Source organism: Micropterus dolomieu, linkage group LG15, assembly GCF_021292245.1.
Source record: "Micropterus dolomieu isolate WLL.071019.BEF.003 ecotype Adirondacks linkage group LG15, ASM2129224v1, whole genome shotgun sequence".
In the NCBI taxonomy this organism is placed as follows: Eukaryota; Metazoa; Chordata; class Actinopteri; order Centrarchiformes; family Centrarchidae; genus Micropterus; species Micropterus dolomieu.
Window position 1 is genome coordinate 15,365,896 of NC_060164.1, and position 17,127 is coordinate 15,383,022.

A 17,127-nucleotide genomic window follows, 5' to 3' on the forward strand; every position below is an offset into this window, starting at 1 on the left:
TCCCCTCTGTGATGTTTACTGGAGTGAAAATGCTCACTGCTTAGTAGTTAATTCCTTTCATTTCTTCTATAATTACTACATCCATTGAACTGCAGTGTATACACACTATTTGGAGTGAACAGGCTAAAACCAAAGGCTAAACAAATAACCAAAAAATGGAACTCTGCCTGTAAACAGGCTAAACAGTACCTAAATACTTACTTCTGTCGGGTGGAATATATGATTATTAGTGAAATCAGCTGTTGTAATTGATTGGGTTAAAACCTGCAAATTGTTGGGCCTTGATTTCACATGGCTTAGAGTCACAGCACTACTGAGTGCCCTGTAATCTTTCTTTATTATGTTTTTGGGTTCTTATCTCAGAAACTCTTTGAGGGAATTTCTTCAAATTTGAAAACATCTTCTTGGACTCAAGGATGAACTGATGAGAATTTGGTATTCAAGGTCACTGTGACCTCATGTCCGTCCCATTCTAGTCTCAGGAACATCTGGAACTAATTTCTTCAAATGTGGCACAAATGAACATGGTTGGCTAGTTGCAATGCTTTCCCCTCTGTGATGTTTACTGGAGTGAAAATGCTCACTGCTTAGTAGTTAATTCCTTTCATTTCTTCTATAATTACTACATCCATTGAACTGCAGTGTATACACACTATTTGGAGTGAACAGGCTAAAACCAAAGGCTAAACAAATAACCAAAAAATGGAACTCTGCCTGTAAACAGGCTAAACAGTACCTAAATACTTACTTCTGTCGGGTGGAATATATGATTATTAGTGAAATCAGCTGTTGTAATTGATTGGGTTAAAACCTGCAAATTGTTGGGCCTTGATTTCACATGGCTTAGAGTCACAGCACTACTGAGTGCCCTGTAATCTTTCTTTATTATGTTTTTGGGTTCTTATCTCAGAAACTCTTTGAGGGAATTTCTTCAAATTTGAAAACATCTTCTTGGACTCAAGGATGAACTGATGAGAATTTGGTATTCAAGGTCACTGTGACCTCATGTCCGTCCCATTCTCGTCTCAGGAACATCTGGAACTAATTTCTTCAAATGTGGCACAAATGAACATGGTTGGCTAGTTGCAATGCTTTCCCCTCTGTGATGTTTACTGGAGTGAAAATGCTCACTGCTTAGTAGTTAATTCCTTTCATTTCTTCTATAATTACTACATCCATTGAACTGCAGTGTGTACACACTATTTGGAGTGAACAGGCTAAAACCAAAGGCAATATCCTTAAAATAAATCGGTCTAAACAAACTAAAGGACGAACTGATTTGTTGGTCAAAGTCATTGTGACTTCACAAAACACATTTTTGGCCTTAGCTCAAGAATTGATGACCATATTTTCCAGTTGGTCGGACAATAAATTGGTGTAGGGCTGGGACAATTCATCAACATAGAAAATGTAATCGATTACGAAAATACGTTTATTCGCATTACGTGCATCGAAGAGTCGCTGCAGATACAAGACCGTTATATATCAGCTGTGCACGTTTATAGGTGATAGATATTTATTAGTCCTTTTCGGAGATTCATAGTGTGTCATACAGCAAATATCAGACCAACAACCAGACAGCAGCTTTACAAACACAAGCATCACCCCAGTGCCATACAGGTTATAGGCTCGTGCAGACTCATATATCTTGCTGTCATATGACGGCAGTCTTGAAGTCGTTGTGGCGTTCACACTACGTGACTGATCCATGAGAGGGACACACACACACACACACTACAGGGGCTGACAGCTGGTCTCCAAACCACGTTTTGCCAAGAAAACACACATGAAATGTGAAACGGGAAATGAGCGATCCTGCACATGAAACAGCTTTTTGTTATTATAAAGATGGCAAGTATAAAGACAAAGAATCTGGGTGAAAGGATGGATTAGCACACGCAGGTAGCAGGGATTGTCTGAGCTACAGAGGGAGCTGCAGGTGAGTTAAAAGGTGCAGCTCCCCGACACCCAGTTAACTCATGACTCTGAGGTTACAACTCACGGCCCAAAAAGACAAAAAACGCACGTGTGCACATTTTCAGCTGAGGTCTGCGGCTTACTTTGGCTAGCCTTAAACTCAACAATCAATCATGATTTCAGTTAAATGCTAATTTGCTGTTACTGTTACCTTGTCTGTGGTCCGCTGGCAGAACACAGGCTGCTTTTTGTTCAGGTGCTGTCGCCAAGGCAACATAAGTTTCGTTTTACGGTGGACGGACGGTAACATTACAGAGTTGTTGTTGTTTTCTTTAGCTTGAAATAATCCCATACTTTGGACACTTTCTTCTTTGTCCCTTGCTATTTTCTCTCTCTTCCTCCACTTTGCAAACAGCTCCATTATAATCACGTCTTGTTCACAGCGTAAGCGCGATGTGCGACAGTAATAAATGTCCATGCGAAACACTATGCTGTAAAGTTAAATGGATTAAACGAAGTAGCGATGCAAAGAATTTGTGTCGATGCATTTTATTAATCGATTTTATCGATTTAATTGATGAATCGTTTCAGCCCTAATAAATTGTTATATTAATCGAGTAATAGGCTACATTTTTTTTCTTTAGAATACACACAAATTAGTCGTTCAATTAATAGACTAATTGAAACAATAATTGTTAGATTATTTATTTGAAAAATAATCGTTATGTGCAGCACTAAATTGGTGACACTTTTGACTCAAAGGTCGAAGTCACTGTGACCTCAAAAATAATCTTGACAAACAACTCAAGAATAGATGCGGTATTTATGACAAAATCTCACACAGATGTTTTACGGGATACAAGAATGATACAATGACATTTTTTACCTTAAAGTTCAACTTCACTGTGACATAATAATGTCCTGCAGAAAAACAATTAAATGTTTTTATTTAGATCCTTCCGAGTGTTTACTACATATGAGTCTGTACATACATGTATGTAAACTGCAACTTGACTGGTAGCAGTAATCTTTATTTTCTTTAATTCTTTTTAGGTAACGTACACGTTTACAGAAATGGAAGAATGCACTTTGCACATCATAATAGGCAAGAAAGACGAGAACAACAGAGAGATGTAAGTCCTGTCTGTAATACTTGAATTACACTTTAATTTAATACCAGCTGATGTACTATATGATCTGTAATCAAACAGTAATTAAATGTTTTTTTCCCTCTATGGACAGGGAGGTCTTGCTCTTTTTGTCCAGCTGATGCCCATCTTAATCCTCATCATTGTTTCCGCTCTCAGCCAAATGATGGTCACCCAGCCCCCCTACAGCCTTAGCTACCGCCCGTAAGTGGTTCGCCAGTCAGAGAGCTTTTCAGAGTTTGTGTGAAAATGCTCAACATCTGTCTCACTCTGTTATTGTATCCCCTCTATTCCTCAGGTCAGCCGGACATATTCACAAAAGGCATACTTCAAACTTGAAGGTGCTTTTCTATGTGGGAGACCGTTTTAATGAAGAATTTTCTGGGAATAACCTGAAGAATGTTGAGAGAAGTGTAGAAGAAGACTACATCTCCAACCTCAGAAACAACTGTTGGAAGGAGAAGCAGCAGAGTAAGTTCTTACTCGACATTATGTTCCTTACGTGAACCTCAGGAAGAGTGGGTGTTGCCTAGGGATCCAAAAGAGCAATCAACAACAGGGCTCCACCCAACAATTATTTTAATTATATATTCACCTGCCTGTTTTTCTCAATTAATCAGTTAATCATTCGGTCTATAAAATGTCAGAAAATGGAGAAAAATCACAATTTTACAGATCATCATTGATCCCAAAACCAGCAAATATTCACATTTATAAAGCTGAAACAAGTGAATTATTTTGTTTTTTCTTCAAAACTCACTTAAAGAGGTGGTATTATGCTTTTTGGCTTTTTCCCTTTCCTTTATTGAGTTATATATCTTTTTGTGCATGTAACAGGTTTGCAAAGTGAAAAAGCCCAAAGTCCAGCCAAAAGGGAGTTCCCATCTCCCACAGAAAGCACTGCTCTGAACTGCTTGAAAACAGCTCGTTTGTAGTCCAGCCCTTCACTTCCTTTACTTGTGACGTCACAATGAAAACGCGTCATAAATCTAGCGGGGGTCAGGTACGCCCTCAAACCAAGCTAGTCTGAGCAAAGGCCCTTTGGCTTGACTCGCCTTTGTTTGGTTTTCCATTGTAGAAATGTTGTACCTTTTCTTCGTATCACCTCACCTCCCTTGAGGTTCCAGCTGAGCTGAGGGATACTAAAATGTAACGTGAAAACACGACAGAATATTCACTGCATCATCATTGCGTGCACCAGACAGAGGCCAGCAACAGAAACTTTTATATTTTACAGTTTTTGTATGGAATTTCATCACTAAATCCACTTCTGAGAAGTTCTGAGGTGAAATCAGCTATGTAGATTTTAAATATTGCCAGTTTTACGAGAAGTGATGGCAGAACAAAATGTGCTTGAATATATATATATATATATAACTTAAAAAAGAGAAAGCTGTGTGGATCGCTGGTGTGTGTGTCTCTGGGTATTGTCTGCAACGGAAAACGGAGCAGGGCAGAGTAGAGTCGAGTCTATCGATTTGCGCTATGGTAGCATTTTTTGGCAAGGCAGCAAAGATCGTCAGAACACCGGCAACAGTTCAACGTTTAGTCCTAATGGTAAGATGTGGAACAATGATGTTGTGGACTTGAGTAACTTATACCATCTGCTAGGTTACAGTCGCAGTCTGAAGCGGCTTTGATTTGGATCACACTACCTTGTTTCTTACGACCCGCCCTTCTCTGCTTCTGATTGGCTAGTAGTCCTTACCTGGGAACTGCGCATGTGCAACAAAGATTTTGTACAAGTAAGATGCATCACTCTGTAGCTCAAGATCGGAGCGTACAACACAGGATGAAAATAGGAGCTGCGGCAATGTGCAGTATGAGTTGTATATATGGTGTTTTTTGAAAATTAAACCATGTAAATCTGTTCTGGTACAACCCCTAAATAAGATTTAGAACCTGAAAATGAACATAATACCACCTCTTTAAATAATGAATCTGTTATCAGCATCATTTTGATAAATTTTCTGCTGATAAATCCGTCAACTAATCATTTCACCTCTAGTTTAGAGTACTGCAACTGTACAGTATGCCACCTAGATTTAATCTGATCTGCCTAAGTTTGGTGTGGACATTGTTCATTGTTAAAATGAAATAACACTTAGGTTTACTGTGACATAACACAATAATCTAACACTTGAACTGTGTGATTTTGTATTTAGTTGATTTAGTATAGAGTAGTTGATTGAAACCTAGCGTACTGACACACTGTCCTCTTGAACTTTCAGAGGAAGGCTTACTGTATCGTGCTCGTTACTTTGGGGATTCTGAGTTGTATCAAAGGGCACAGAGAATGGGGACTCCCAGCTGTTCCAGACTATCGGAGATTCAGGTTATGTTGGATGGCTAGAAACCACTCGCACACATACGGGTAAGTTTCCACATCAAAGTGACCTTACAGTATAATTGCTCTTCAATACAGTACATGAACTGCAAAGACTCCAGAGTTTGCCAATGTTTATTTATCCCACTGTCTGCAGATCAGACTCTTGATTACAGTTGACAGTTTTCCAAAGCATACCATATGTTTTTGGAGTGATACCCAACCTTCCATGGTGGTGTTGCCATTCATTTGAATTAAAATACTTATTCAGTCCATTACTGCCAGTACTTAGTCAGCTTTGTTTTTGTCCGTTGACTTATTCACACATGTTAATACAGTTGCGAGCCGGGACTGATACCTGATATTCAAGAGTCAGCTGTGTTTGTCTCAGGTGTCGATGTTTTCCACAAGCACGTCACTGCACCAACAAGAAGAGTTTTTAAAACAGGCCCCCGCTCACAACCGCATTACCACGTGAGGACAGAAGTTTGATCAATAAAAAGGCAACTGATAGGTAATCCTTGACAGTGGACCATCTTGAGCAAGAGTCAAGTCTCTGCAAGTTGTTTTTAATAAATAAATACATTTTTAAAAAAACATATTGCACTATTTGAGAAATGTTGAACAGCTATGTGAAGTTTGAAATAGATAATAGATCCTAAACTTAGCTAAAACATGCAACATTTTCAGTATGATCTCTTTTCTTTTTTTTTATGCTGAGCATTGCACAAGTGATGGTGATAATGAATGATTTGTGTAGAAGTTGGTGTGGAGTTTTTTGTCCGTGCATGTATAGTTATCCAGTAAAAGACTGTCCTATGTAGAGCAACTATGACTGATTATTTTTGTTTTTAGGTTCGTCTGTACTTGAATCTAATTAGAAGAAATCGGTCGGAGCCCACTCAAATTGGAGCATTTCTGCAGCAAACCAAGAGAATCAAAAATGCCTTACGTGCAGTGGGCAGCAGACCTCATCAGGGAACCTCTCTGCAGCTTGGTGTAGATTGACTTCCTGTAGAACTGTGAGAAGCTTTGAGTTGACTGCTGACATTTTCTTACTCTAGTGTCTTCAGGATGGTGAGAGACCGCTTGGCGTCACGGTAGAAAGTAAAAGCATAGTTGTGTATCTGAACGGTAAACGAAGCTGCTAAGATAAGCTGTCCCAGTCTTTTTGTTTTCCTTTCAACATTTTGAGAAACCTCATGGCCTTCTCAAAGACAGACGTCTGAGCCACTCACAAGGAAAGTGTGTAATTTTTATAGTTCTTACCAATGTAAATATTCATTTTACTTTTAACAGTGCAGGGTTTGTTGGAGTTAATATCATTTACTATAATGTTATTATGTGGATTTGCTTGTAGCCTGTTGGATCATAAGTATTGAAAATCATTGCACAAATGAAAGTAAACCATATTTATTAAATTAACATGCTAAAACTGTATGGAAGTTTCATTGAATTAAATTTGTCTGATGGTTGACTGGTGCATATTTTCTCCTTTTAAACAAGACTCGGACTGCAGCCATACAAGCGTCTCTTTCAGATAAATGCTGATGCTAAGCGTTCTAACAAGCATTAAGCCCAAAGTACAACAGAAGCTGTTGGAAATGTCGTAAGTTTTGCAGGTATTTGTTCAGAAACTTTGTATATAATTTGACCTGGTGCTGGCACTAGATGAGGGATCAGTCATCCTGAGAGGGACTGCAACCAATAGTTGTTGAGACATTTCATTCATAACCACAAATGTGAACCTGGCGCCACAAGAAAAGTTATGGGTCATTAGGATTCATCCTCTGGCCCTGTTATGACAGGCCAGTAGTTGTTGAGATATTCCCTCCCATCCCTAGAGCCACACAGGTAGCGTTGCAAACAAACACACACTTTGTGTGTACTTGTATGATACTGAGTCATAGTCATTGATTGCTTACTAGTCAGGAGAAAACACTTGCAAAAAATGTATAGAAAAATAATTTATTTGTTCATGTTCTTGAAGTCGTAAAAAAAAAAAAAATGCACACTTGAGGTAATACATATACATAAGCCATTCCTATAAAGGTTGGAACTTCACATTCATAGGAAAGAAACTGACTCATATTTAAAGATGAGTCAACCAGGTGAGCAGCTGCCATAAGGCATAAGTTGGTTCCAAGGAAACCATGATACACAAATAAAGGCCGGTACACCTCAGAATTGTCTGATCCGTACCATATGGTGTGTTGGAGTCAAACCAGCCTCTTTTCACAGTACGTATGAATCCAGTTCAGCTTTTCAGAGGCAGCAGCGGTTGGTCAACAGCACTCCTCAATCAGCAGATCCCCTGAACAATACAGTTTTCTCTTGATAGCCCTGAAGCTCGGGCTTAGCGTCAGCGTGTTTTGGTGCTTTGCAGATGCCTGTGGTGACTTGCTAGCATTGAATAGTTTCTGGACCTTTGGCCACAGTCCACTGGATTCGAGCCTCAGTACCAGGGTCACATGAAAGGTTGGGACCAGGGTGGCATCCACTGCTATTTGGTCCACAGCAGATAGAGAGTCCTGGTCCCCCCTGTCAACACAGAGGTCAATGAGCGCACCCCTGAGGCCGCAGGGCTCGCTGACAGCCAGGTGGAGCAGCTCTTGGCTGATATTGTGCAGTAGGCAGTCGGGTAAGATGAGTTTGGAGCAGCCCAGGATGTGTGATGCATCATTGAGACTTTGTGTTACAGTTGCTACAACCTCTGTAGCCAAGGTCTCCTCCAGGGGATAACAGAAGAAACTACTGTCTGATTCTGACAGGGAAATGTCTGCCACAGATCCTAAAACAAAAGAGAACATAGGAGACAGGTTAAAGTCTTGTCTGGTAGTGCAGGAATCACTGTAAAAAAGGAGCTAATCAGTAAAAGCCTCTGACAAACCTAACCCATTTGGACTTTGTCAGTTCATGCTCTCTCTCTCTCTCTCTCTCTCTCTCTCTCTCTCTCTCTCTTTGTGCAAGTCAGCGAAACTAAAATTGTAGGCTAATACTTCTTGTTTAAAATGTGAATCGACCCAACAACAAAAGGTAACAGAGCCTCCTCAGACAAAAGACTTACCATTTTCACTCCTGTTGCACTGATCTGCTGCGACCCTCTGATTGATCCCCTTCAGCTCGGTCAGTCTCTGCAGCAGACTGCCCCAGGACAGCCGATTTGAACTCCTATCCTCCGCTGGAGAGGGGGGAAAACTGCCGTCCAGAGACTGATTGCAAGAAAAAGACATATCTTCAAACAAACAAAAAGATCTGACTGTAAAATAAAAAAATAAAAAGTGTAATGGTGTCCTCAAAGAGTACGTCCCCCCTCTCCTGAGCCAGACCAGCTGGAAAGCACACTGCAACAATGGAACAAAGCGTTAAATATCAACGCCGGCATGCTCCGCCCACTGTATTTCGTAACCAATGAGGTTTCAGCGCACGTTCTCAGCTCTCTATCCTGCCTGGTTTCATGTCTTGTCCCTTTGATGAGGCAAGGGCCAGGACCTCCGACCCCGCAGACTCCCTACCCCCAAGAAAAGTTGTTTCTCTAAAGTAATTGAAGTTCCAAACATTAAATTAAACAGCCAAACCGACCCGGCAATTAAGGCCCGTCGCAATAATTCCAGTGAAACAATGAAAAGACACTCCCTCCCCGTTTTAGGACAAAAAAAAGACATGTTGAAAGATGTGGAAAGAGTCATTCCAGTGAATGGTAGTTCAAACGCACAACACGTATCTCACGTAGACCTTGTTCGCAAGTGCTGACCATGACTTTTGGAGCTTTAGGCTACTTCTTAACAAATACATACAAAGTAGATTCAGTTCATAACAAAGCCCCTGTTTACGACCCTTACCAGCTCCAGACGAACGAGTGAATTAATTGATATAGAGGATTGTGATGTAAAAAAAAAAAAAAGAGAGTTCCACCTTCTATTTAAAAAGATATTGGTGTTCTTGCCAGAAGTTGTTACTAAGGTAGGTATTTGAGCTACATGTGTTAAGTCAATCATTTTGTGTTTGTGATAGGGTGTGGGCGACCATTTTTATCATATAAATGCTTATAAACATTTTCTAAAATCAGTTTAGATACTGAATTCCAGACACATACAGTAGCCTAGCCGAACTTTGGGGAAAACTCATCTGACTCCTGATTTCAAGCACGTACACACACACACACATACCAACCCCCACTCCTTGAAAAAAAAAACTTCATTCTTGCTTAGGATCGAAGTTAACATCACCATCATCAGTTGTTTGGTCCCCACATGTCATCAGTAACCTGTGTGTTTCTTGTTTTTGTAGGATATTTTAAATTAATGGTATTTCATATAGTCTCCCACAGCTGAGCCATTTTTGCAAGGAAAACATTATCAAATACTGGTAGAAATGCTATAACTTTATATGGACCCATTTAATACTTGTTTAAACAAGTAAAACTAGTTTGCATGAAAGGGAAAACAGGACATCTAGAATAGCGTATTTGTAGATTATTTAGGATTTTATTATATATAGGCCTATATGTGTGTATATATGTATAGGCCATAGACTGTATATAAAAAGGTATAGGCCTATATTCTTCTCTGAAGCGTGGTCAAATAGTCTTTCTGGGTGTGTCCTAAATGGTGTAATACACTGCATATGCAGATGATGGCGCCGCTGCACCAGCTTTAAATTAGTAGATTAGACAGTGATGTGCTTCAGTCAGTTTGGTGTGAGTGCATGAATGCATGTGAAATGTTTATGTCTGAGTGGCCTACTGTGATTGAATGTGCCTATGAAAACAATCTTTGACATTTATTCGTCCATGTGCACGATAAGGGTCATGACATTTTTTTTGCTGTTTTTTATTATGTGGCTCTGCACTCTGCATATGGATGGGAAATGTATCATTTACCTAAACTTAAGCCAACACACCACACTGTTTGGGGTAAAGCATTATTTGTGTCATGTCATTGAGGAAAAATGGGAAATGGAGAAGAGGAAATAAAGCGTGACATGCGCTGTGTTTTGCAATTCAAACAGGCCTGAGAGAGCTGTTAGGCTGGCCAGCCTCAGGCTATGTAATTCATGTATAATAAATCCACTACCAAATGAATTGTTAAGAATGGATGTATTTTTTTTCTGGAATAATTTGCTTTAATCTGAGGTACACTGGAGTGAATCACAAAGAAAAACTTTCTGTATATTTCATTTCAAAGAACTATTTCTTTCAGTAACTATTGTGAAAATAACCAGAACTATTATGTGGCACTTAAATGGAGAATGCAATATATTTACACCTGAACTAGCTCACATACAACCTCCTTCTCCAGATGATTTCAATATGCTCATGTTAATTAATTCAGCAAGAGGTAAAAGGGTCCCTGAATTGTGTTTGTCAGGCTGTAGCTATAGCAACAACACGCTGTTGTGAGCAGGGGCCATCTCACTGAGATAGCTGAAATGTTTTGTTGAGGCTATTGTATGACAATCTTGGTTGCCTCGTATTTTTATCATTGTTCATAACATGTGAAGTTAGGTGTCAGCCACTCAAACAACATGATTCTAGCAAAAGAAGAAATAAAGTATCATTGGTAAATATCCCTGCATGTCGCCCCTCATTGCTCTATCATTCTGAGCCCTGTGTTTATCTGGAAACCCTTTAATTCTGCGTGCAGGACTCTCTGTTTGGCTTCATGCGCCTGCGTCACCTGAAGTTGGAGCAGGAACAGCATTTAGGTTTTGATTTATTGCTGGAGGAAGCAGAAACAGACCTGCACTCTCAAGGGGAGGCAGGATAAACTGTGATGGTATGGCAAGGTTTGCTGAGACACACTCTTCTTTATCTAAGCATTAACACTTTACACTCCTATTTCAAATATTCTATATTTTGAATATTGGCTTAATGGAAATGTAGACTGAATTAAAATGAAATTGTTTTGGCACATTAGGAAAAGTGGACAATCACAATAAACCAAATGAAATAGCTCTTTAGACAAATTAACACTCAACATTACACTTTTCAGAATAATGTTTCCAAGAACACCGAATACCAATTTTACATTATAAAAAAAGGGCACAAAAGAGCAAATTGCAAAACTGCAATTTCAGAAACTCAGAGCGATATAGTGGACTGATTGCATGAAAACTGTGTGACATGTTAAGATGCTGGTTCTTTCAAAAGTACAAGAGGTAGACCGTATCTCATTTGTATATTAACTTGATTCAGTGAAAGTTACCACAAGTGATGATGTACTTGGGTCATGAGATGTGATGATGCACGAGAACAAGACGAGAAGATTTTTAACACTATTTTGAAGAAACAGGAAATGCTGAAAGATATGAGTGGTGGGTCTGGGGGTCCTTCCCCAGAAACTTTGGACCATTAAACACTTCCTGCATTCTGTAGACATTTTCTGCTCCAATTATGGTGGAAATGTCTTTATTTATATGAAGAAAAACAAGAAATTCACCTGGCAGGTGACTATTCATAAATATAAAAATATAACAGAATATAATGCAGTTATCAGCATTTTTTTTTTTTTTAGCTTACTTTTTTGGGGCATTGCACATTTGTTTCTTCTATATTTAAATTTCATTGCATGTTTTCTTATTGTGCAAATAAACCCTTCTCAAAACATTTGTTAGTTAACAACATTCCTTGGTGGAAGCTATTTTTCAGAACATTTTTAACAAATGCTTTCAAAATGTGATGTGGACAAAATCATCCATTTCAAATGTGGTGGGGACATGTCCCCAGCGTCCCCAGTGTAAATGACACCTATGGTTGATGCATTGTTATACACCTTTATTATGTCTCATACTAAGTTGTTTTGTCTTCTACATGCACTTTACCATACTTTATACATTATAAAAATACAATATAAAATCTGTCTTTTTTCATTGTTGTCTGTGGCAGAATATGAGAACTGAATGCAAATGTTGTATTGTTTACATTCACTGCCTACAGACTTGATATAGAACACCCAGAGGAACTGGATTATTTGTAATTTCCAGTTTGATTGTCGTGTCTGTGTATGAGCCGTATTATTGATATTGATTTAATGTCATTAGGCGCAGAGACTGCATTGCTAAGTAAGTAAGTAAATGCATGATGAACTACATGATATCAGACAGAAAAAAGGATCCAGAACATTATTTATTTACTCTTACCGTGACTTCTCCCAGAGTGAAGCTATCTCTCATTTTAGATCCACGTGCATTATTTAGCAATGCTGCCAATGTTTTGCTTTTTGTGTTTGGTTTTGAATTAAACAAGACTTGTAGGGCTGTTGTGACTGCTATTTGAATGTTAAGGTATTCTGGATATCAGCAATGTTTACCATATTTAACAGGACCTTAATGTTAAACGCACATAATAGTTAGTATTATTTTACTATAAAGGAATAGTTCAACATTCAGCCAAATCTACTTGTTCATTAGATGAGTCGATTGATACAAATCTTACATTATTTGATTATAGCTGCAGGAAACACTGCAAACAAGCAATCAAATAAACAAGTGAACTGCATTATTATTTATATTTTGAGTCTAGATTCTCTACCATATTTCTGACAATCATATCAAGGTTCATCAGAATCTGCCACTGTATACAATTCCACTTTATTGACACAATTTCAAAATTTACACACATAGAATACTCAGTAGGATCACCCAGATCAATATTATAAGTTTTATCTTGTATAACAAATTGACATTGTTTTCATACTGAGTTAAAACTGTTCATGTTGAGTCTCCTTTTTTAAATGCATTTCTCTCACAGTGTACCCCCTACCCCACCTCTTGCCCACATTTGCTGCATATTTGCTGTTAGCTAGCTTCTGAGGTGTAGGTAGGCGCATTTTGTCGGTCATGTTTCCCCTTTTCCAATCTTTGTGCTACTCTACACTAACCACCATACATAATGGAGCTCCTAACAAAACTAAAGTCTGTCAAGTAATGGCCACTGTTATATCACCTGAGGTTTGGTGCTTACCAGGCCGTTAGAAATTAAGAAAAGAGTCTACAACCATGCAAGCGTCTGTACTGTAGCGTATAGCTAACTGCTAACATCAGCATGCTGACATGCTCACAATGACAGTGCTAACATTCTGATTCTTAGAAGGTAATGTTCAACATCAAAATCTTAGCTTAGCATGTAAGCATGCTAACATTTGCTTATTAGCACCAAAAACAAAGTATACCTGAGGCTGATGGGAATGTCATTAGTTATGCAGCTATATGGTCAAACCAAAAAAATTGGACAAATTAAACTTCTGATAGGATGATGGCGCTAGATGAAATATCAGTGGGTCAACAAAGTTATTGTAATTTATCCTGGGGGTAACTTATTAATCTATATTTGTACCTAGAAATTTCTCAACATAAAATACAAAGCATTTTTAATAAAGGTAATATTATTGAGGTTTGTGAACTTTAATGAAATGTACAATTTTAAACTGTGACGGCCCTACCTAAACACCCAACTAGGTAGGGCCACAGTGGGTTATCATGAATGGCCCATGGCAGATATTATTGTATGTCTAGGCATCCAAGGCACCTAGTGATGACAGTAGCCAACATGTTTTTTTAATGAGCATCATCTGATCTTGACATTTCTCCACCCTGCAGCCATTCCAGCCTTAGCTATGAGATTCCCTCTTTGCTTCACAAAGCATCATATCGAGGGGAAACCACGCTCACATGACTGACGGGAGTATTTTCCCCAGCTTTTATAAGGAGATTACCTGAAACCCCCCATGGCGCTGTGACTGGATTACTCAACCATTTTCTCTTTAACTGGCTCCAGTAAATGAGATGAACATTGTTGGCCTGCTATATGCTGCCCTCCTCCCTCTGGATCCCTGCTCTGTGACTGTCACACCACGTCTGTCTGTGGGTTCATGACCGGGCCTGTGCCTGACTCCAAGTGTAGAAGCCTCAACTTTTTCATCTAAGATGCGTAATGTTAATCACACCGCCATATTGCTTCATTTGACTCTCTAGTCTTATGTCACACGAGGATGAAGCAGGCTGATTGTAGCAGCTGCAGAGCACTGTGTTAAAATGCATCTGTATGAGTATATGTAGCATTAGTTTATAGCAGCGAGTACAAACTGAGGACAGTCAAGTTCAAACCAACCAATTATGCAGATTTGTTGTTTGCACACAAATCATTTGTGAGTGTAAAGCTGTGCTGTAAAAAAAAGAAATAGAAAATATACATGAGCACACTTGTGTCCCACTTGCTGTATGTATCAAATACATGTACGTTTGTTGCTTTCAGACACTGATTTTTATCACATCCCTGCATTATGTTTAATTTAAACAACTTCCTCTCTCTTTATCTTTGCTCGTAAACTTGATTGAATTCAGCTGAGATATTAGATGACGTCCTGTTTCATGCCTGCCTTTATTAAGAGGGCCTCAAAGACACTCTTTTCAGGATGAAGTAAAGATGGCATCAATCCAGCATTTCAATTACAAGATGTCATTCAGTGTGTCTCTCTGGAGACTGGCTGAGACTGCAGCAGGGAGAGATGCACAGGCAGGGCAGATACTGTAGCAAATGATCTGCATCCCAGTAATGTATCAGGCAGTACTGCCATTATCTCTGGTGCCATCTGAACACAGCAGAACGGAGATCAACAGCTACTTAATCCAGATCCACAAACCTCCTCTTTGTGTTTTCTCTTAATTAATACAGGTAACAATTCTTTTTGGTTTGGATAAGGAGAAAAGGGAAAGTTATTCTCTTTTTATGCAGAGGTGGACATACTGTAATAAATGTAATGCCTGTATAATCTAATGCAAATAACAATCCAGACCACAGGTTCTCAGTAACATCACAAACCAGTACAATAGCCCTGGAGTTAATACCAACAAATATGTGATTCAATAAATGTGCGGTTTTTGCTAAAATTGTGTCAGAGGGGTGTTGATTTAGCTCAATGATGATAGGTCTGCATGTGATAGCAGGAACAGCATGTGTGTAATTAATAATATTAATTGTGGTTGCATTGCACTTAACTGTTCCAGTTCCAGGCCCTTGATATTATGTATGGGACTTACTGGGACACTTGAATGGAACAGAGCCATCGTTAATTATGTTATTAATTGCACATGTGCTTTTCCTACTATGACAAATCTAAAATGTCTGCTTTGAAAAAAATGGTGGCCATACAGTACGCTAAATAAAACAACGGTCTGATGTGATCAAAAGAGTCAGAGTCTGTTTGGACAGCAAATATTATTCTATGATTTAACTTTAAATCATGCAATCTATGTATATCATGAAGCCGCTTGTCCATGAAACCACATGACTTTTAAAAAATGTTTTCTGTTTGTTGAAAAATTATGTTGATATTCCCATTATCTAAACATGTTACACACAGTGGAGCAGCTCTTCTCGTGTAAATTTGGACACTTTCTACTATTTGTGCAGTTAAACCTCAACTGTAATTATTGTAATGTTACTATTACAAAGCCTAAAATTATTTGTAAATAAGATGTGCAGCTCTGATATCAATAGTTTAACCTGTCACTAGATTGACTGATGAATTATATAGGGAGTATATAGTCTTAAAGAGGTGGTATTATGCTATTTTTCAGGTTCGAAATTTTATTTAGGGTTGTACCAGAACAGGTTTACATGATTTAATTTTCAGAAAACACCATATTTTTGTCATACTGCACATTGCCGCAACACCTCCTTTCGCCCTGTGTGTTGAAGGCTTTGTTTTGCTATGGAGTGATACATCTAGTCTCTAAATGATCTTTGTTGGGAGTTGCACATGCACAGTTCCTAGTTTAGAACTACTAGCCAATCAGAAGCAGAGAAGGGCAGGTCAGTGAGAAGCTGGTAAACACAGCTTTGGTTCAGCTGTACATATTGTCAACTCAAAACCCAAAAAGTTTTAACTGAGCTGTTTCTCTACATCACAGTAACAACTTTATGTCCATTGACTGCCTGGAGGGTAGCTAGTATTTGGGAGGGAGAGGAGGTGTGTGCTGCAGCTCAGTGTTTTTCCACCTGTGTTTTTGAGGGTGTGTCAGACTAGCTGCTTGACGTCACAGGGATGAAATTGAAACTTCTGGACTACAAAGGAGCTGTCTTCAAGCAGTTCAGAGCAGTGATTTCTGTTGGAGATGGGAACTCCATTTGGGGGTGGTTTTTCACTTTGCAAACCTTTTACATGCACAAAAAATGTAAATAACTCAATAAAGGAGAGGGGAAAAGCCAAAAAGCATAATACCACCTATTTAAATGAAGTTTACAGGTGCACAAGACAACACATCTGACATAGGCTACTGATGTGTTACTTATTATTAGTTGAGTATTTGTGGCATTCACAACAAGAATGTACAAGAAAAAAATATCAGAAAAAATCCTCTGCAACTAAACTGATTTAGTGACTCAATTATCAAGACCAAATACTAGGCTACTAGCTAACTCCAGCTTTTGATGGCATCACCTTGGAGTTGTAATGGGCATATTTCACAATTTACAGACAATGCAGACCAAATGATTGCTCAATTAATTGAGAATAATTACTCGACAATATTGGAAACAATCATTATTGCAGCCATAATTCAGCCTGCCCCAAATAGAAAACAAACTGTCCCACCTGAACACGCGTCACGTGACATTTGAAGGCGAACCATGTAAACACCAACTTCCAACATTAAAATGCAAATAAGTCTGTGACGTATTATACAAACATACCAACCAGTGTCACACAGCACCAGGATTTACCCTAAATACTATCA

General features: G+C 38.8%; 2 protein-coding genes across 2 annotated transcripts in view; one reads left to right on the forward strand and one right to left on the reverse strand.

The window, feature by feature from the left end:
* dnajb12a (DnaJ heat shock protein family (Hsp40) member B12a) overlaps window positions 1-6,866 on the forward strand; it is a 10,403-nt gene extending 3,537 nt beyond the window's left edge. The window contains exons 5-9 of the mRNA XM_046070018.1: window positions 2,971-3,050; window positions 3,160-3,269; window positions 3,364-3,536; window positions 5,297-5,439; window positions 6,247-6,866. Coding sequence (XP_045925974.1) covers window positions 2,971-3,050; window positions 3,160-3,269; window positions 3,364-3,536; window positions 5,297-5,418 — 485 coding nt within the window. The 3' untranslated portion in view covers window positions 5,419-5,439; window positions 6,247-6,866. The remainder of the gene's footprint in view (window positions 1-2,970; window positions 3,051-3,159; window positions 3,270-3,363; window positions 3,537-5,296; window positions 5,440-6,246) is intronic.
* Window positions 6,867-7,345: 479 nt separating this feature from the next.
* On the reverse strand, window positions 7,346-8,723 carry LOC123983720 (DNA damage-inducible transcript 4 protein-like). The gene is made up of 2 exons (XM_046070020.1): window positions 8,459-8,723; window positions 7,346-8,182 (listed from the first exon to the last, which is right to left on the reverse strand). The coding sequence occupies exons 1-2, from the start codon at window positions 8,622-8,624 to the stop codon at window positions 7,677-7,679; spliced, it is 672 nt and encodes a 223-aa protein (XP_045925976.1). The 5' UTR covers window positions 8,625-8,723; the 3' UTR covers window positions 7,346-7,676.
* Between the last annotated feature and the right edge of the window lie 8,404 nt (window positions 8,724-17,127).